This window comes from Triturus cristatus, chromosome 10 (assembly GCF_964204655.1).
Source record: "Triturus cristatus chromosome 10, aTriCri1.1, whole genome shotgun sequence".
Lineage (NCBI taxonomy): Eukaryota > Metazoa > Chordata > Amphibia > Caudata > Salamandridae > Triturus > Triturus cristatus.
This window is the reverse complement of record NC_140593.1, coordinates 49871822-49892693: the sequence shown is the minus strand read 5'-3', so window position 1 is coordinate 49892693 and position 20872 is coordinate 49871822. Positions and strand designations below refer to the sequence as shown.

General features: G+C 43.3%; 1 protein-coding gene across 5 annotated transcripts in view; it reads left to right on the top strand.

The window, feature by feature from the left end:
* The window catches only part of LOC146788808 (SLAIN motif-containing protein-like), a 418592-nt gene that overhangs the window by 258569 nt on the left and 139151 nt on the right, over positions 1 to 20872 (top strand). For all 5 annotated transcript variants that reach the window (XM_085630383.1, XM_085630385.1, XM_085630381.1 and 2 more), the window contains one exon: positions 11472 to 11611. In XM_085630383.1, coding sequence (XP_085486509.1) covers positions 11472 to 11611 — 140 coding nt within the window. The remainder of the gene's footprint in view (positions 1 to 11471; positions 11612 to 20872) is intronic.

Sequence of the window (20872 nt, the reverse complement as noted above, 5' to 3'; positions counted from 1 at the left end):
TGTGGTCACATCTTACTTCAACCTTTCACCCCCACACAAAATTCCTTAAATGTTCCAGACCCCATACAATTGTGAGTTTCTTTTTCAATAACTGAATATTGTTCTTTAGGAGGAGCTAAAGCCCTTGATGCAAATGCTATGGTGAACTAGTTGCCTTGGATATCTTTTTGACTCGACACTGCTCCAACCCCTCTTTTCGTGGTGTCTATAGTCGACATAAATCAACTTTGGGATCAAATCCGTGTAAGTTTTAAGTCATACAAATATTTTTCTTAATTCAAATTTATTTTATAACTCACTTGACCAAAGCAATGTAACTTTTTTTTTTTTTTTTTTTAACAGTTGGCACACATTGTACATTTTTTCTGACAAAAGTTCTGTACAAATTCCACATAATACTCCGCCAACCCTAGACACTAACTTAACCCATCCTTATTAGTCGGAGTTTTGGCATCCCTTACTGCATTCAAGAGTTATACTTTCGGTCTTGTCCTATCAGCTGTAACTACACGTCCCAAGTAATCTAAGGATGTTACCTTAAAGTTGCTATTTGAAAACTCAGCTGTTCGTCCATTTTACTGCAATTACTCAAACACCTTATTCATTTTAAGGCCATGCTGCTGTTCACTCTCCACCATGACTAGGAAGTAGTCTTTGACAAATATTGTACCAGTATTTTCCTTAAACAATTTGTGCATTCGTTTTTTAAAAACTGCTACAAAAGCTAGCCCAAGCGGCATGCGCACATAATGATAGCACCCCAAGGGTGTCAAAGTGGTTAAATTTTTGCTTTCATCGTAGAGTCTGACCTGGTGTTACACTGACCAGTCAGTTGAAGTGAACCACTTGGTACCTTTACTTAATTATAGCATCTCATTGATTGTAAGTGGCAGGAACATTTCCACCACTACGTTGCTATTTAGGTTTCTGAAATTCACACATAAGCGGATTATACCAGTTGCGTGTCTTGCAGCATCAAATGGTGCAAACCATTCAGCAGCATCAACCTGTTTAATGATTCCTTCCTTGAGTAAACTTTCTGTTTCCTGATTGACCTAGTCTCTTAATATCCGAGGTATTGCCCTGATTTTATGCACCTTTGGGACTGCATTTTATTTTTTTTATAAACTATTTAATGAGAATACCCCGCTAATGTCCCCATTTTTCCTGAACAAAATTCAGGATAAGCATTTTTTAGCCTAGAACCACTGGAGGCTTTATTATCTGTCACTAGTACTTGCTCTTGACTTTTAGGATCTAGAATAATATCCAGTGCACTTTGATCGACCCACCCTAGAACAGATGGACCCTCTTCCACCATATATAGCTTACTCATGGTTGTAATGTTTGTTTTTATATAGTGCTGAAATACCTGAGGTGTCTTGGCGCTGCCTTGAAAGGAAGGTAAGCTGAGAGATTTAATAGGGACATTTATTTGGTAAAGAGCCATGTTTTAAGGGATTTCCTAAATTTCAATAGGTTGGTTGATTCTTTAAGGTTGAGGTTTAGTGAGTTCCACTATTTTGTAGTGCAGACCACAGTGCTTCTGCCTCCCCAACGGCATTTCCTGAATTTGGGTACGACCACATTTTTCGCACTCCTAGATTGTAAAGATTTGGTCCGAGTGTTCCGGGAAAATGTCAGAATTGGGTATTCCTGTCCGGTGTTTTGTAGAGCCTGGAAAGCGATGCACAAAGCTTTGACTGCTATTCTTTTATTTATGGGTAGCGAATGTAGTTTTCCAGTGCAGTGATAGCTGAGTGAAATTTAGGTAGCCCAAATATGAGACTGGCTTCTGTATTTGAAGTGTATGGAGCTTATGTAGTAATTTGTGTTTCATAGTGATATATAATCAATTACAATAATTCAGTTTAGATGATATTAGTGGTGTGATAAGTTTTTTGTAGGTTTTTGGGAATGTAAGGTACATTTTTGTTTCTGATGATTTTTAACAAGTAGAAAATGGAGGAGGCTTTTTGATTAATCGAACTTTCAGAAAATAGCTGGTTGTCAAAAATGACACCCAAGTTTCTGTCTTTTTCTACTGGAGTGTGTAAAATACCCATGTCCTTTGGCCACCGTCTAGGGGACCAAAAAGAGGTGTTATTCCCAAAGAGGAGAATGTTGGTTTTCCCCGAGTTGAGTCTTAAACAGTTAGTGTACATCCACTCACTTATACTTACCATGCAGTTGTGGAATTTAGCTGCTGCATGGTCGGGGTTTCCTCAACACTACAATGCGGGTGTCATCTGCGTAAGATATTCCAGAGAACCCAAAGATTTTTATAAATTTGACCAGTGGCATGATAGAAAGATTAAATAAGGTGGGGCTTATCATAGCCCCTTGTGAGACGCCGCGAGGAAGGGTGAAGGGTTGAGATACGTAATCATCTACTTCTATGTATTGCTCTCTTTCCGATAACATTGATGACAGAAGGGCAAGGGCAGTATCTCTGATACCTGAACAGCAGAGACGGTCAATTAAGATGTTATGGCTGACTGTGTCTAATGCTGCCGAGAGATCTAATAGAACCAGGGGTGCACTTTGGCTTCTGTCAACATGGACTCTTATGTTCTCGGAAGCAGCAGTTAATGCTGTTTCTGTACTGTGTAGGCTTCTGAAACCAAACTGGGCGTCCTCTAGAGTACAGTTTGCATTTAAGGCAGTCAGTTGTTCATTTATAGCTTTGTGTATGATTTTTTGCTGAAAAAGGCAGATGAGATATTGGTTGATAGTTACTTGAGTCACAGGAAGGAAGATTCGTTTTTTTGATTAATGGTAAAATGGAATCTCTCTTCCAAGCTTTAGGAAAAATCCCCGTGCTAATCATTTTGTTGAAGATAATTTTAATTGGTTAGAAATTACTTTGGGGATTTGATGGAGAACATGGGTCCTTGGGAGACCCAGATTTAATACATTTTAGTAGTTTAGAGACCTGTTCAGTTGTCAGTGGTGAAAAGGATGTTAGGCCTTCTAGGTTCTCCTTCCTTTAAATTTGAAGCTTAACCTCCTGTTTCCTACCATGGGAATTTTTATTTCGACTGCACTGATCATAAAAGACAATGAATGTTTAACATCGCCAAAAAGTACATGTATAATATCCAGTTCTCCACAGGGACTATACATAGAAAAATGATAAAACATGTTAAAAAGACCAGCAATTTGTATATCAATTAAAAATGCTTATACAGACTACTTTTTTTTTACATTAAAAAAAAAAGTAAAATCGGTGCAGGAGAATAACAGTTCATATAATATTCTATATCAGCGGGTCCCAATACTGGTTAAGAAGTATAATAAATAACCGGGCTGGAGAGCTGAGCCGAAGACCGTATCTAACTAAACACTGTCGCAGTCTGCTTGCTTTCAATCTTGCGTCGAATTCTCCACATCCATCCTAAAAACTTCGCTATAGCAATCACAATTGCCTCTTGTGTGCTGGTCTTCAATATTCCCAGAGCAGTAGCACTCGACCTAGTACCCATATTCAGACAAATTGGTTTGAGACATTTGCTCCGTGGCGAACTATATGCTGGGCATACAAATAGTATGTGAGGGATTGTTTCATCCATACTCTGACACAATGTGCATTTACTATCTTGAGAATGGTGGCAAGTTTTGGTGAAGGCTTTGGTCGGTAATGTTCCTATCTGGAACTGGAAAAAACGTTTCCTATCGGTGGGCTTGGTTATAAAGTCCCAAATGTCTTCATACAAGGATTCCGGCTTGTGGTCCAAAAAGGTACTGGTCAAAGGTGATGGGTTAGAAAGACACAGGTTACCAGTTCTAATCATAACCCAGTAAGCTTCTTTAAATGCTTTTTTGGGAGGAAATGTATTATGCACCGGGTCTTCCCATAAATGCCTCATGCCCATATTCACCAGGGAGCTTTTCACCTATTGTAACCATCTGATCTTGTGAGCGGTATCGGCATCTCTGGTGTCTTTGAGAGCTAGGGCATAGTGGGCTAATTCTGGGGTAGACCAAAGTCTTCTCCAATAGACCAGTGGTCTGAACCTAGAAACCTTTACCAGGGAATAGCTCCCCAAATCAGAATATAAGGGTATAAGAGGTGTACTTTGGAGGTGGCCTACCAAACCTCTCAAAAATAATCACTCCTGCAAGCTGAGAGTGCTTAAGCGCCATCATTTCTATCTGGGGTTTCCAGTCTAGTTTACGGCCTATATTTACTCCAAGGTAAGTAAATGTATCTGTTTGTTCCAATGGCTCATTGTTCATAACAACCCTTGACTTAATTACTTTGTGTTTGTGCAACACCATAAATTTAGTTTTATCCACGTTTACCAAAACTCATGTTCCTTACAAAACGATTCAAAACGGGTCAATGCTCGCTGCAACCCAACTTGAGTTTTTGATAAGATTAGGGTATTGTCCGCGAACATAAGTATTGGGACCTTTATGTCAGCAATAGAGGGTGCATCGGTGGAGTACTCTGAAAAATAATTGACCACACCATTTATGAACAATAAAAACAGGGTGGGGGCCAGTACACACCCTTGACGTACCCCTTTAAGGATTGGAAATTTGGGGGTAGTGTTCCCTTGAGCACCCCATCGAACCTGCGCGTAGTTGGATTCGTGCAGTTTGACTACAAGCTGTAAAAGCTCGGGGTAGTCCTAGATCTCTCAATACGGCCCAGAGTTTTTCTCGGGACCGTATCGAATGCTGCTTTGAGATCTACAAAAGTGGCATAAATAGTTCCACCCGCTAATAGTACAACACGCCAGTAAATTGAAACAAAATAAAAAACTTGATCAATTGTACTTACAAGGGCCCTAAAACCTGCTTGGAAGGGGGATAATATATTCTCTGCTATCCAGATCTGAATTCTGTTCAGGACCAATCTAGCTATAATCTTTTGGGTGGAATCGATTAGGCTGATTGGCCTGTAATTACTGGGGCTAGAACGGTCCCCCTTCTTATAAATGGGTAAGATTTCGGCTCCTCGCCAGGAGACGGACATGGGAGCTCCTCTGGCAATCGCATTGGCGAGGATCAAAATATACTTGAACCAATTATCTTTTTCAGATATAAATAGGTCCACCGGGATACAATCAGGACCGTGGGCCCTTCCCTTTGGTGCTGAATTCACGGCAGTTTCCACTTCCCTTAAGGAAAATGTTACTGGCGAGTCTACACTTGAAGCTAGGAAGGGGGGTGTGTTCTCAGCAATTTCAAATTGATTCTCAAAGAAGAATACCCATTGGTCCTGTGCAATGTGGTTTGAGGGGGCACTGCCTTGACCTCCTCTACCTCATTTAACAAGCTGCCAAAATGATTGCATGTTATTCATTTTGCTACCTTGTAAAAGTTCCTTCCACCGTTCATCCCATTCCTTTTTTGCTAATGTTTGCGTGGATTTATACTGTTTATGTGCTCTTCTTATTCTGCCTATGTCAGTGGTTTTTATTGCTCGGGACAACTGCTTGTATGCTACCTTGCAAGCCTTGTTATACCAATGGTCAAGCTTTAATGAAGATCTCTTGGGGGTTTTGAAGGGTTTAACAAAGAATCGCCTGATGTTTTCAAACATGGTCTTGTGAATTTGAGTGATATTAAGGTTGATTTCACCCTGACTATTGTTTTTTTTAAGAAGATCTAGTGAGTTCATCACCTCTACTTTCATGTTGTCAAGGGAGCTTTCATTCTCGACATCCGGGACCATTTGATCCTCCTCATGTCGTTACTGATTATAGCATCAGCAGTCTCAATTCCACCCACTGTGGGCAAACATGTTGCGTAACCTCTACCTTTAAATTTTAGCAGCAATGGATTTTGGTTGCTTTCATTCCTTACACAGACCTCCATGTCAGCTAGTGATGACCAATTCTCTACATTGATAGAGATGTAGTCTATACGACTACTTCTTTGACCGTTGTTGTATGTATGAGATCCTAAGCGGTCAGAGGGTGTACGGCCATTTGCTCCCCTAACTCCCCTTTCTAGACTAAAAGCTTTCAGCTAGAGCGCTGCCTCTGTCCACATTTTAATTGGTGTGGGATCTCCAGTGGGGTAAACCCCACTGGACATCTTCATCAGCACTAAGGTTGATATCCTCTGAATCCAAAGGCTCAAATGTAGTATTAAAATCTCCTGCTATGATTATGTTCCCTTCACCCATACTGTCTAAAAAGCTATTGAGGTCAATAATTGTCTTGGATGATCTGCCACCCACCATGCCCCTAGCATATACGTTAACTTTAAGTAAGTTAGGGGGATGATTAGGGCAGATGAGTATTGCCATAGTGTCAATGTTATCGATCTCCATTTCCACTGTCTTATAAGCATGACTCTGCCTTACCCATATTGTTAGCCCTCCTGATGGTCTGCCTTTGTGGCCACCTACAGCTAATTTTTGAAAATTTAAAATAGTCAAAATGGTGAACTGGAGCTAGTGCCCAGTTCTCTTGGAACACTATAATATCCCTTTTTCTATAAAATCTGCCAGTCCAGTGATGGAATTTTGTGGACCAACCCTGCAATATTCTAGGAAGCTATTGTCATTAGAGGTGTATCTTGTCTGCCTATGGTTTTACCCGGGCTGTCCTCCATAATTATGCCCTTGTTGGGGATAACTGGAACTAAGACATGATTACCTGTTTGGCTAGAAGGATCGATCAATAATTGTGTTGGGGCCCTAGGCGGTTCTTCTACAAAATCCGTCCCGTCGAGGCCAGTGCTAGAGGGACATCTTGTGCAGTGACTTTCGGCCCCTCTTAGTTGAGTGACTACTAGGGATCTAGCTTGGGGGCATACGTTTAAGTGTCTATCTATATTTTGAAGAGACTAGTCCCCGATACAACTTAACGCTGGGGCGTTAAAGGATAGGTTAGAAGCAAAGTCACGAGGGTTCAGTTTCAGCCTAATATTTGTATGTATCATATGAGATGTTCTTAAATCAAAAGCCACCAGATTTTCTACCAACAATGGGGGAAACAAGGGTAAGACACATAATCAGAGTTGTTATCCTTAGGTGGGTATCTCACAGCGGAGGATATGTCCTCCCTGATTATGGATCTGCACTTACTCATATGTCTCAACCACTGGCTACACTTGTTGGTCAGGGACTGCTCATCCTCCTTAATTAGGCTAGGTGAGATTTTTGGGACATTAGTCAAGAAAATTTGTGGTTTGGAAGATCGAAGAAAAGATTTATTGTGATTGCTTACTCTTGCAGGTAAGGTTGCCCTAGGCTGAACATTGGGCCGAAAAGGAATGTGCATTTCTCTTCTAGCGTGTACATTGGGAAAACTGTAGGATCTATTCACTGGCAGAATTCTGCATGATATTTGGGCCACGAGTCGGTTGTTTGTTGAACTTTGCTAGTTGTCCGTTGGCTTTGGTTTCAATAATTGGACTGCATGAATTTCCTTTGGTAATGTTAGCTATTCTACAAGCTTGATTCTGGGGCAGGACTTCTGTGGCTGAATAATCTTTAATAGAACTTATTTTCAGTGCTATGGAGAGTGTGTCAATCATCCCCTTTAGTTTGTTAACTTTATCCAGAAGTTTCTTAGTCTGAGCCTTTAAATCGATTATCTAATTTCTAAACATATCTGTACAAGAACACAAATCCCTATTGGTTGTATCGTCACATCTGGTATATTCAACTTCTGGCCCTTTGGATCTCTGCTGGTCATTGTGTTCCTCAGGGATTTCCAGTAGGGGTAAAAATCAGTTTGAACATATAATGGCAGACTCAGTGATCCATGTTGTGGGAGGGTAAGAACTTGACAGGGAGGAATTGTTACTCTCTGCAAGTAAAGTACATTCGTGAATATTCCGCATCCGGAAGTCGTTTGGACCCAGGGTCTGACTGTCCTGCAACGTCTGATTCGAGTTGGCCGGCGTACCCGCCCTTTGCCCACTCCAATCACTGGACTTACATTACACTGTTCTTTCTAGTTGGCCGGCGTGCCCGCCCCCAGCCCATTCCAGACACTGGACATCCTTCATACTGTTCCTTCTAGCTTCTTGATCGCGCCATACGGCACACTTGCCCTTTGCCTCATCTATAGCCTGGATTTGAGTTTTTGTACTCCTCTCAAGGCTTCTCACACCCCCTCGGGGATCTTACTTTCTTCATTTCCACGTCGCAAATTGATGTATGTAGAGCTCCTCTAAGGCGCCACTTGCTTCCTTGCCTCGTACACCAGAGGCCACCCCTACTTCAAGTTTTCCAACGTGGACCTTTGTACCAGGACACGTAGGCCTTTTCTGATCCCCGATCGGCCTCGTGACCACACCGATCGATCGACACCGCCACACAGCCCTGAAGAGTCACGGGAAACTTCCCCCAAGTGACGGAACGCGCGTCGGCTGATTGTTTCTTTGTTGTTGCTTTAATAAATACTTTGGAACAAATACTCTGGTTTTGACCACTAGAAATGGTATAATACGAGACATTTCCACCAGTGTGATATCCTCATAACGTGTGCCCAGGACTTTGTTCTCATTTCTGGTGTGGGTTTCACGACTTACACACTCACGGGGGTTACAGGGTATTTCCCCCGACCTGGCAGCACTGTGTTCTCTATCAGCATAACATACACAATGCATATCAGCCAGAGCGCCAAGCTTCCTGTTTTCTAAAAACCCTACGTCGAGATAGTACGTGAATAGAGACTTGTTGGCCCTTTTGAAGAGGATTTTTTAAACATATCGGATATTTCGAGAATGTTTTTTTTTTTTTTTTTTTAGAGGTTATGGTTAAAGGGGGCGGGGGGGGGTGCACTGCCCTCATTGGAAGAACTGCACGGGCCGGATGGGGCAAATCAAATCTCCTCACAATCACCAACAAGGTTAGCAATGCCTTCCATGACAGCATGGGTTTTACATAACGATTGTTTGGATGTTTTTTTGCTTTTTTGCCTTTTTTCAAAATCCCCCCTCCCCACTATTCAGAACTTTCCTCTTCCCCCATTAGGTTAATCCAGAATTAATTGATTTGACACAGGCAGCAATGTAATGATAAAAGTAAATACTAAGTAAAATTCAGAGGCAGAAACAAAGTCAATAAATTGTACACCAAAACGTGCCTCGCAATGGGGTTAAGACTACTTAAAGCTTTAGCCACCAGCCAATAAAGGAATGCATAAACAAAAATATAAAACAAATAATGATATGAATCAGTTGCCCACGGCAGGAAGAGAAAGTACCTTTGAGTTCGTAGTCCGGAACTGCAAATAAAAAGCGAGTCACAGAAGAGTGGCCCTGCCCTGTCTCGTCCTGGCGCGGACGGGCTCAGACGGGCCTGTCCTTGGCCCGGGCACGCCCGCCTGTGTCCCGCGCTGCAGGAGCCCGTGGATGGATTTAAAGCGCCTCCTGGCGCTTTCTGATGGCACGGTGGCCGGGCAAGGCAAGCTGGGCGATGTAGTCCCCCTGGACCTCCTGGCAACAGCAACAATACAGCAGGGATGAAGGTTGAAGCGGGACCTGTCTACTGTAGTATAGGGTGACCCAGAATCAGCAACAACAGTATATACACCTATAACATTTTTCTTGGTGCTTGGACGTGTGTTTGCTGCTTTCATCCCGACTTTGCATTTCTCTTTATTTCCCCTGTCTCACTTTACAGACAATGTCTTTCTGCTCCTCTTTAGAATTGACCTCAGTTGCTGCGGCACATTTATTGGAGATTTCAGCTTTTTTTTCCATTTTTTTTTTTTTACGAAGTGGAGTCTCTCCATATATTCACAGTTATCCTGAAAGTGCTCGTTGTTAACATGCATTATTATTTGGTCTCTTATAAGTTCTTAGTGTAAAAGCACCAAATCTACAAGCTAATACCAACTGAGGATACTCTTCAATAGGTTTCAGTTCTGTTTTCTGCTGAAGAAATTATGCCCATCAATTTCTATGCAAACTGATGTAGAATAATACTCGTCTAATTCCTCTAAAGCGTTCAGAAAAACATCAGACTCCTCAGAAGTACAAGGCTTCTTTTTCTATAGCACTGTATACTTTGTACTTGAGGCCCCAATGTTTGTAGGAGAATGTTCTTTTTTTTAACTTGTGAAAGTTCATAGTCTTTAATAGTGTGAATATAGTAAAACAAATATTGCGTCCATTCATGCCATTTTGGAAAACGTATTTAGCCTGTCTGTTTAAAGAAATGAGTTGATCTAAATATTATGAGCTTGGCCAATCAAATGTACTGAACACACGTCTGTTATGTAGTATGCTTTGAGCTAGACCTACACTTTACAACATGTAGTATGATGATCAAAGATTGAGGTCTAAACAGATCAACTAAAAACAGAAAATTGATTGAGATTCTTTTCAAAGATTTTTAAGGACCTATTAATCACCTGTTACAATTGGTGAAACAAGTTGGAACTCTCGTGGATCGATGTTATCAATGAGAAAACGTATTTGCATCTGAATGCTTTGCAGTATCTGCTTGAGTTGATACCTAAGGAGACCGTTCATAATCTGCAACAATAATAATTTGTTAGTTTGATGTTGTAAAAGGCTGAGTCGCGCCAGGTGTAAGGGCTTTTACTGCGGGTGGTCTTGTAGTCCCAAACGTTCAAATGTATTTTCCGCCCATCTTTTTTCTCTTTGTTGGATTAGTTCTCTAGATAGGATACTATCGTGATCCACCCCCAAAGTCAAATATGCACATAATTGTCAGTGCCAGTCTTGAGTATATACTGGGATCCTGCCGTTTGAAAGAATTGATTCCCTGCTCATCCTTAATCCTTATCTTTGTTGTAGGGCAGCCCAGACTTTTGTCTATTACTTCCCCTGCGTTGTCGCCCTCCTACTGCAGAGCTGGGCATCCTAGTCTCTGTAGTGCTCTGCAAGAGGTAACCCACTGCCATTGTAAGATTTTTATTTTTTTTACTCGTTTGCTTCTCAGCAGATTTATTCTTCTGAGCAGTATGATCAGCCCTGTCGCACACCGTGTGTGTGTGTGTGTGTGTGTGTGTGTGTGTGTGTGTGTGTGTGTGTGTGTGTGTGTGTGTGTGTGTATATATATATCTATATAACACCTACTGGCGGTCGCCAGTAGGTAGATATAGTTAGGACCTATTTTCCATAGGAAATCCGCAACATTCTATTTGGAACAACTTTGGCGCCGATTGACGAATCTTCGCAACATTTTCAAAACTTTTGGTATATATGTGTGTGTGTGTATATATGTATATTATACAAAAATTGCCTGGCACCTGAAGGTTTCTCTCGCTTTGAATAGTCTTTTAAGCACCGAGATTGTGTATCTCTTGTGTTAAAAGTTTGCACTGTCTTGTCAGTGCCATTTTTGCTTAAATCTGTCCCCCATTATAAAAGAATGTTAAGTATTGTTGAAACTTTCCGAGAAGAACCGGGAAATATCTGAATATTGACTTTGCCTCAGTAATAACATAAAGCCTGTCTGCATAAATATTTGTCATTTGAGAGTATTCTGCTTGCACTCAATTCTTTTATTCTCTCTCACTTTTAAGGCTCTATGTCTCGCCACATAAGAAGTGTGCTGCTGAGCAGAAACCAGAGTCTCCTCTGCAGTGGTGCCGGCAGGTGCTGGACCACCACAGTCCAGAGACGGAAACGGCATGTCGTAACCTGATCAGCAGAATTGACCAAGGTACACCAAGGCAACTTTGTCCAGTATTCAGATCTGAGTCGTGCACACCAGATCCCATTGCACCTCTGCCACAAATCTGATGCTCACTAGAGAAGGATTTGCTTTTCATTGCAGTTTGGTTCGATCATTTCAGAAGATTCTAAGTTGCTTTTTTGCGTCCTCTCAATAGGCTATTTTGCTTCTGTAACATAAACTATAGCTATTGTGCCCATAAATTATGCTTTTTAAAATGTTTTGTAACTTCTGCCTAACAAAAGATGGACCGAAATCTGGCCCTGAGGTCAAGATGCAAAGAGTGTCAGCAGTGCTTTTTGAGTGACTATTCCTACCTGCAGACTCTTCACAGATGCTAGATTGGATCCAGAAACTCTTGCAATAGCTTTTGTGTGCTGGTAGGTGACGTACTTGCGGTGTCATTTGCTTCTGTTGGCTCTGTCCTACTCTGGACACGACAACATTGAGCTGCATATATGTGCCATAGTTGAACACTGGCCGCTCCTTTTCTTCTACACCTTCAACGTAGATCCGAAGGTTAGCTCCTACAGACTTGATTGGTTTGTTTGAAGAGGTTGTTTATTTCAAATTTCTTTTCGCAGCCTAGCAGAGAAGGCTCCACCGAAGACTAGAGGTTTTAAATTCTGCCATTCTTGTCGAGCACAGGTGGCAATTATGGATCCACATGACGTTGTTTTATCAGGAGCCACGCGCAATTCAATCCTGTGACAACTGCTCCCAGATAGATCAAAGGCAACCAGGGAGCACGAGACCAAACTTTACATGGATGAAAAAAGGAACAAGGTCAAGCATGTTCCTTGTCGCCTTCGTCGAGTGAGTCCATGTACAAGTGGAATAAAAATCATGTGAAGCATACGACTTCCAGAGGCTTGTGTTCTCTGTTTAGTCTGCATCCATGAAACCCAACTCTGTCTTTGCTGTTTTCAGAGCCAGAAGCACATTCAGATTTTGGAGCATTCCTGGGTCATTGTTCACTCCAGGGCCGAGGTCTTTAAGGAGACCATGCTTCAGGCCTCCAACTTTGCTCCTGGCCGATTCTAGTGGAGGGGAACTCCTCCTGACCTTAGAGAGCCATTTGCACCTCTGTTGACGGGCCGTACCTCGGAACTGACTGAGGCCTATACAAGCTTGCCTGCTCTGCTGCCAGTGCTGCGCTTCCACTCCTCTGCTGAAGGTCTTGATGATTGTTGCTTCATTAACCACACCACTGGCTCCAGCAACATTGATACTAGACTGCGTGGTTCTGGGTTGTTCATTGGCGATTTACTACCCCATATTATTGTTGCTGGGATGTATCTGGGTTCTTGATTTGATCCTTGATTTGCTGCATCAGTCTCCTACTGAAGAGAGTGCTCCTTTTACTGTAGTTATTAGAAAAGCTGTAGAAGTGTTGGAAGTACCTCGTCTGACTGGGTAAAGTAAAGCTCATTTGCTTAAGACCCTCTACCTCTGAGCCCCTTTTGCCTTTTTGATGAGGCTTTGCTTGACCCTATCTTGTGATCCTGGTCTAAGCCCTTGGCTGCTCTGTGGTTAGCTGTCCTGTTGCTAGACGTTTTAGGCCAGTAGACATTCCTGACACAGCATCACACTCTTTGGCACCTTCAAGTGCAACCATCTACTTGCAATGATAACCTGAACTCTTTACCTCCAACTCCTTCAGACAGGGAGTTGAAATGTGCTAATGTTGTGGGCAAGCAAGTCTTCTCCTCTGAAAACTTGGCCTGAGCTCTTTAAATGCTTCTTCTCTTCTGGCTGACTATTGCCACTCTCTTTGGGAAATGGCACATGAGGTGCTTCTGGAGTTGCTGAAAGATCCTCCGGTTTCCTTTGCACAAGCAGTTGATAGTGTAGATGCAGCAAACGGGTCTCGCGCTGTAGCCTGGATCTGATGAACTCTGCTATCCACACTGTGAGAATCAGTATCATCATCTTCAGGCAGACTTGGATGAACTCTGCCAATTGTCTTGATGTCTAGACTTCCTTAATGGATATGCCCTTTGATGGAGTCTTGCTCTTTGGCAAATAAGCAGACTTTGCCTTGGATCGTTTTGAGAATTATTGTGCGACTTCACATTCTGTGGGGTTCGCTTTTGTGTTCCAGTTCCACCTGCTGTTTCAGAAAACCAGAGGTTATTGTGGGTATCTCGCCTTCCTCCATAGTCAGCCGACTCTGCCCATCCAGCAGAGATTTTAGGTCATGAGATTTAAACACTGTACTAAGGGGAGAGGGCAAACTGCAGTAACATTCTTCTGCTGCCCCCCCCCTCCCTTTACCTGGCAATGCATTCAAACTGCCTTAGTTTGCTGCTGAGTGAACATCGCCCGACTAGTGTATTGGGGGAGTTCATATTCCGAATTTCCTGTCCCGCTGGCATGTATTGATCTTGGACCAGTGGGTCCTGGGAATTGACCACGTTTTTTTTTATTTTTTAAATTGCACACATCTCAATCGAATACAGCTACTTGCCTACAACCCTGGGGCCGGAAGCATGTCCTTGTGATCAGTTATTCACAGCTAATAAGCCAACAACCCAGAGGGCAGGCAGCGATCTTATGCCAACAGTAAAAAAAAAAAGTACATAATGCGCAAAATATACGTAGTTTACAACAACTCCCCCCCCCCCCCTCCCCCCCCCCGAAAAAAACAAACTCAGCCCTCGTCGGTAAAACGATGAACAGTGATATGTAAAGAATGTAATGTCGGCCAGATATTGATGTACGGTGTGGTGAGTTGCCAAACCTGTATGTGGACATTGGCCCCACATGTCATATCCCCTGTCAATGCAATATCCCCCGGGGGGGGGGGATGTCGAAACTCCATATCAACACGTCTCATTGGTTGCCACCTGCAGCTTGCATCATATACCCCATTCTAATTGGCTGCAACGTGCGTATTGTCGTCTGTGCCAGCTGGTGTCACGTTATCAGCGTCCGTGTCTCTAGCAAGTAAATATGTCGTGTATAGTCCCCAGAAGTTCTTGGGTCTGCTCCTGGGAGGGAGCAATTCACTGAAATACTCGGTTTGTGTACTGCAATAAAGCATGTCATGCGACCACTGTGTCATGGTGGTTAAGGGACCCCTCAACCAGCACATTGCAACCCGCCGCTTAGCAATAAGAAGACCCATATCCACCAGCCTACGCACCGCTCTGGGCAGTTGTTTGGAATACCCTAAGAGCCAGGGCTGGGTCTGGGGGTAGCTCTTTATCTACTATTTTCCCTAATTCCTGGAAGATTGAATCCCAAATGTATACACCCCCAGGCACTGCCACGCTAGATGTATAAAATCCGCTGGTTGCACCCTACATCTATCGCACTCCGGGGTTTCTCGTAACCCGTATCTGTTCAGCCGTTCTGGCGTGTAGTACACTCTATTAATATACTTAAAGTGGATCAGTCTGTGTCTGCCATGCAAGGAGATCCGCCAGGTGCTAGTGCAACAATAAGTCCACATGGCGTCATCCATGGTCTGTTGTAAATCTCGTTGCCAGGCCAGCCTGGCTGTGGTGTAATGATTCGCTCTGTGAGACATTCCTAATTTATATATGTTAGTGACCATTTTGCAGGGCGACTTTGCTGTAATTATGTAGGTGAATTCCGGTACTTCCGGGGGCTCCTCTAACTCATCCCCTAATATTCCACACATTGCCCGACGCACTCTATGATACTGAAACCGCTGCAACACATTACCAGGTGTCGCGGGGTCCTCCATTTTCATCCCAGGATTTAACTACGCCTTCTTGAAATAAATCCCCCGCCTTCAGTATACTCAATGAGTGTAGCGCGCATATAACCCCTTTATCCCTGCACGGGCCCAGCCAGAGAGTCCAATCTATGGGCATGTCCGGAGAGTATAACAATGCTCCGGCCTGCATTTGCAATATTTTATACCATGCATGCCGGATCGAGTTGATCGAGTCCAATATCGCCGTTCGTCGGTCTGTAGACTCAAAGATCGCAGCCGGCAGGGGCATGGGGAGAGGGATCTGCGATAAGTTTTTCCTTGCGAAGAAATGGGATAGTAGGTGACCCATGTATCAAATAATAATCTAGAGCGCCTTGTGCCGCTCTGTAATACAAATTTAAATCTGGCACGCCCAGTCCCCACAAATGGTAAGGTAAAGTAAGTATCTGCCAAGTGTCCCTCGCTTGTTAACCCGCCCAGGCCAATTTTATCAATAATGATTTTACTCTCTGAAAAAAGGAACTGGGCAAGACAATGGAGATGTTTGTGAAGAGAAACAAAAATCGCGGCAGTACCACCATCTTCATGATGGAAACCCTGCCAAGTAGAGACAATGGTAACTTAATCCATGACCGCTGTGCCGTAGTTTTCTCTAAACACGATCTCCGAGTCCGTATGAAGACTAACACCGAGATATTGGATCGCCTCAGAAGACCATTGCAGCGGGTAGTCCGGTTCGAAAGGTACTGTGGTCCGAGTGATCGGGAAAATTATGGATTTAGACCAGTTGACACGCAAAGATGACAGCGCCCCGAAATGTACCACTTCCCGAAGAACGGAAGAGAGATTACTTTCTGGCTCGCGGACGTAGAGTAATTTCCTCCGCTTAGGTAGACACAATGATCTTCTAGTTTGGGAAGCAGATACCTTTATTGCTGTGGTACTCTCGTAACGCACACACCAGTGGTTCATCCACTAAAGCGTATAAGACAGGTGACAGCGGGCAACCCTACCTCGTGCCTCTGGATACCGCGATAGGATCTGTAACTAAATCACCTATTTTGATACGAGCCGTGGGGGAACAATAAAGTATCCCAATCAGTTGAAGAAAGACTGGGCCCAGTCTCATCCTAGCTAGAACCTTTCGCCGCATGAACGGCCATTCGACAGAATCGAAGGCCTTCTCCATGTCGAGAAAGACCGCAACCGCTTTTGAGTCTGGATTAGTGTGCTGTATGATACCGAACACCGTGCGGAGGTTATATGTAAGGTTCCTGTCTGGGATAATCCCTGCCTGTTCTGGGGCCACGAGCACCGGCGCCAGAGGCGCGAGCCTATTTGCAAGTACCTTAGCGAAAAGCTTGGTGTCCACATTTAACAGGGAGAGCGGCCGGTAGGACCTACACTCGTCTACGGGTTTACCAGATTTAGGAATAGTAACAATTATCACCTCTCATCGTTGGTGGCATTGTGCCCGACACGTGCATGTCATCGAAGAGCACTGAGAGATGCGGGAGTAATAGATCAAGAAAGGTTCTATAGAAGCCAACTGTGAGGCCATCTGATCCCGGAGTGCTCGCGGCTTTCATACCAGCCAGGGCCAGTAAAATGTCCTCCTTTTCTATGGGCAGTTGACGTGAGGTTATGGAAAAAGATACTGGACATGGAAGTCCTCCAATCCTCTGATAGCGATCAAAATACACTAAGCATGACCATAGATAGTCCCTGGGCTCCTCCCCTTCCCTGTAATCAGACATTCGTACCCCTTATGATCACCAAAGAGCTAGTACCTTCAAATTCTAGAAGGACCCTTAAATGGCCTAAAGTTCTCGCCCAAGAAGCCCTGACATCTGGCATTAGCCATGCTTTGAGCGAAAGCACTCGGCTACTACTAGAGGTATCAGAGGCCCCTGGGGGACTATTAAAAATCCTGGATTTATATTGCAACTTGATAGCCCAGATAGGAGCATATTTTGTAGTAGTTAACATAGGAAAACCAACAGGAAGAGTTAAAAAGTGCTATACCTGGTATAACGGGGATTGCAGACAATAAGTCTTAATCCTGGCAATAAAAAGTAAAAACCCCCTTCTAATTAGAGAAGCTAGAAAGATCTATAAAAGTGCAATCTATCGTGCGAAATTGGACTGGGATGAGTCATTCTGGCAAGATTTAAAAGATGCTAGTACAGTTAGGGATCCTAACCTTTTTTGGAATAGGGTTAGTCGGTTTGGTAATAAAGATTCTGACGTAATTCCAAATCACATTACATGTCAGGACTGGTATAATCATTTTGAGAACCTTTACTGTACATTAGACTCTCCCCACCGAGGGGGGACACAAGAGCAAATAAATTCCCATATTATTATAAATCCTACAGATCTGTTTACACTAGAAGAAGTTGAGATGGCATAAAGAAAACTGTCCCAGCTAAAGCCTCAGGACCAGATGGCCTCCCAGGAGATCTTTTTCTTGCAGACCCTAGCAACTGGGAAAACTATATTATGCTCTTAATTTAATTCGATCGCAAGAGGGAGCGCAGTACCAGAATCTTGGAAAGGGGCTGAGGTGGTACCCATTTTTAAAAAAGGATCAAGGGATGACCCTGCCAACTACCGACCAATAAGCTTGATCGATGCGATGCAGAAAGTAGTTGGCAGGGTGGTATTGCCGAGAATCCTTCGATGGATAGATGAAGAAAACATCCTTTCCCAATATCAAGCTGGTTTTAGGGTATGTACAGGGACGCTGGACCAAGTATTTAGGTTGTTTTTAATTTACTGGAAGGTGGTCCTGATTGGCAAAGGTAGCCTTTATTTGGCATTTATCGATTTAAAGACCGCCTTCGACCTAGTCCCTCGTGATCAGCTATGGCATGTATTGGAAGAAATGGGGATGCCACCACTATTACTGAACATCTTGACTCTCCTACATGAGGGCAATTATGCCCAAGTGAGGTGGGGGTCCCAGGGACAAAAAACAAACAGGATCCCTGTAAATAGAGGGGTACGCCAGGGCTGTGTTTTGGCTCCCACCCTGTTCTCGTTATACATGAACGGGGTGGTGAGCTATCTTCGGGAGTTTCCATCTGATGCACCAGCCCTGGCAGGTGAAAGGGTCCCCACTTTACTTTTTGCAGACGTAACGCTCCTCATCTCCAAACGCCAGCAGGGCTCCAAAAGCTCCTAGACAGATTTTATACTTTTTGTGAATCTAGGGGTTTGATTGTGAATACCTCGAAGACTAAGCTTATGACGTTTAACCCTTATAAGCCATATAGAGACAATTTTACTCTAGATGGCATACGTTTGGAAAAAGTCTCAATGTTCGATTACTTGGGAATAAGACTTGATGATAAAATGCGATGGAGGCATCATGTTGATAAAATGTTATTAAACCAAAAACATGTCACAGGCATTCTAATTAAAGAACACCGCTCCTCGCACAGCAGACCTGTGGCTCCTGCCCTTACAATCTATGCAGCAAAAGCAGTCAGTTCAGCTCTTTATGGAGCTGAACTGTGGGGTTTCGAGAATACCGAAAGCCTTTGCATGTCTGAACATACATTTAAAACAAATTTAGTGATGCTTCCATGCAGTGTGCCATCGAAACCGCTGCTAAAAGATATGGGCAGGCATTCCTTTAAAGATATAGCCAGGTTACGACCCTTGCTATTTTGGGCTCGCTTATGTCGATTCCCAGAATTAACTAGCTATGCCGCCGCGCTAACAGAAGTCATGGCTCTAGACATCAATCAAAGAATTAGTTGGGTACACAAACTTAAAAAATCTCTTGTCGCATTAGGCCTAAAGGAAGCATGGGATACACAAACCCCCCCTAGTAAGGCAGACCTCAAAAGATGTTATTGGCCTTGGGTCAATGCTCAAGAGCTTAACAATCCAGGAGTAGGCAGACTGACGGAGGAGTTTTATCTCCACAAGCAATCTACATTTTTAGAACCGTATTTAGATTTTATCCACATACCACGGGAAAGAGCACTCTATATACAGTTTAGGGTAGGCTCACTGCTGGTTAGAGAGTGAACTGCGAAATGGAGCACCCCATACCAGACACCATTAGGGTGCCCCTGTTGTACAACACCGGTAGAGACAGTAGCCCATTTTATGTTTGCCTGTCCTGCTTATAAAAGTGTAAGAACCAGATGGCTTAAACCCATTTGCAGAGAGTTGAAGACGCGCGAATATCGCACTGCTCTACGTATACTAAAGACCGACGCGTGGACTCTTTGCTTGTGGTGTAGCCAAATATCTTGGTTGTGCCTGGATTGTAAGGTTTAAATTTTTGCATGGAGTTTTTTAATGATTTATGCCTCTATATTTTCATCTTGATGGCTTGCACATGAAATTCTGCAGACACTTCATTCCCTATATCTGGATTAAGAACAATCTAGTGGGGGGGGGGGGGAGTTTAGGGGGTATTATGTGAAGGAGGGCTTGTAATGAATTCTTGTATATTACCTACCCAAGCTCAATTTTGCTCCCATCATTTTTTATAATTTTTAGGGCAATTAGAAATTGATGAATTTAATGATTTAATGTTTTATCGGATTCTATTCTTTTAAATTGTTGTCTTTTTAAAAATATTTTTTATGGCTTATATAATTTGAAAATTGTAAGTTTGGAAATGCTTTTAAGATATTGGCTATCGAAATAAAGCAATTTTGAATTTGAATTTAACACCTCATCGTTGGTGGCATTGTGCCCGACACGTGCATGTCATCGAAGAGCACTGAGAGATGCGGGATAATAGATCAAGAAAGGTTCTATAGAAGCAAACTGTGAGGCCATCTGATCCCGGAGTGCTCGCGGCTTTCATACCAGCCAGGGCCAGTAAAATGTCCTCCTTTTCTATGGGCCGCATAAGAGACTCCCGGTGGGTGTTGGTGAGAAATGGGAATTTAATATGCTCGAGATAGGAAAGAATTTCATCCTATGTGCCGGACGACCGCGCCGTGTACAATTCCTCGTAGAATTGCCTGAACCTATCCGCTATATCCACCTCATCTGTTAATATCTCACCCTCTGCCGACTTAAGTTCTGTGACAAGCATTTTGCCACGCTTAGCTTTCAATATCTGCGCTAATTCCGAACCCGGCCTGTCTCCTTCCTCGTATACTTGTGCTGTGGCATATTTGCCTAGGTGCTTGAGTTCACGGTCAGCTGCATCCCGATATTCAACAAATAATACTTTGATGTCTGGGAATTCTCCAAGCTGATTATCCCTTGCCCTTTCTGGATGCTCCTCTTCAGTTACCCTCAGTTCTTATGCTGGTTTCAGCTTATGCTCATATCCTCTGCAGGGAGCTGCTGATGTTGCTTTCCAAGGGTGTGATTGAGGTAGTGCCTAAGTTGCAGCAAGGGTTCAGGAGGTACGCTTGTTCCTTCCTAGTACCGACGGATGAAGGTGTGTAGACAATTCTGGACCTTACAATACTGAACTCATACCTTCAGAAAGACGTTCAAAAGGAAGATACGTGCTCAAGTTCTGCTGTTCTTGGACTATGAGGATTAGACACTGTCTTTGGATCTGCAGGACTCGTACT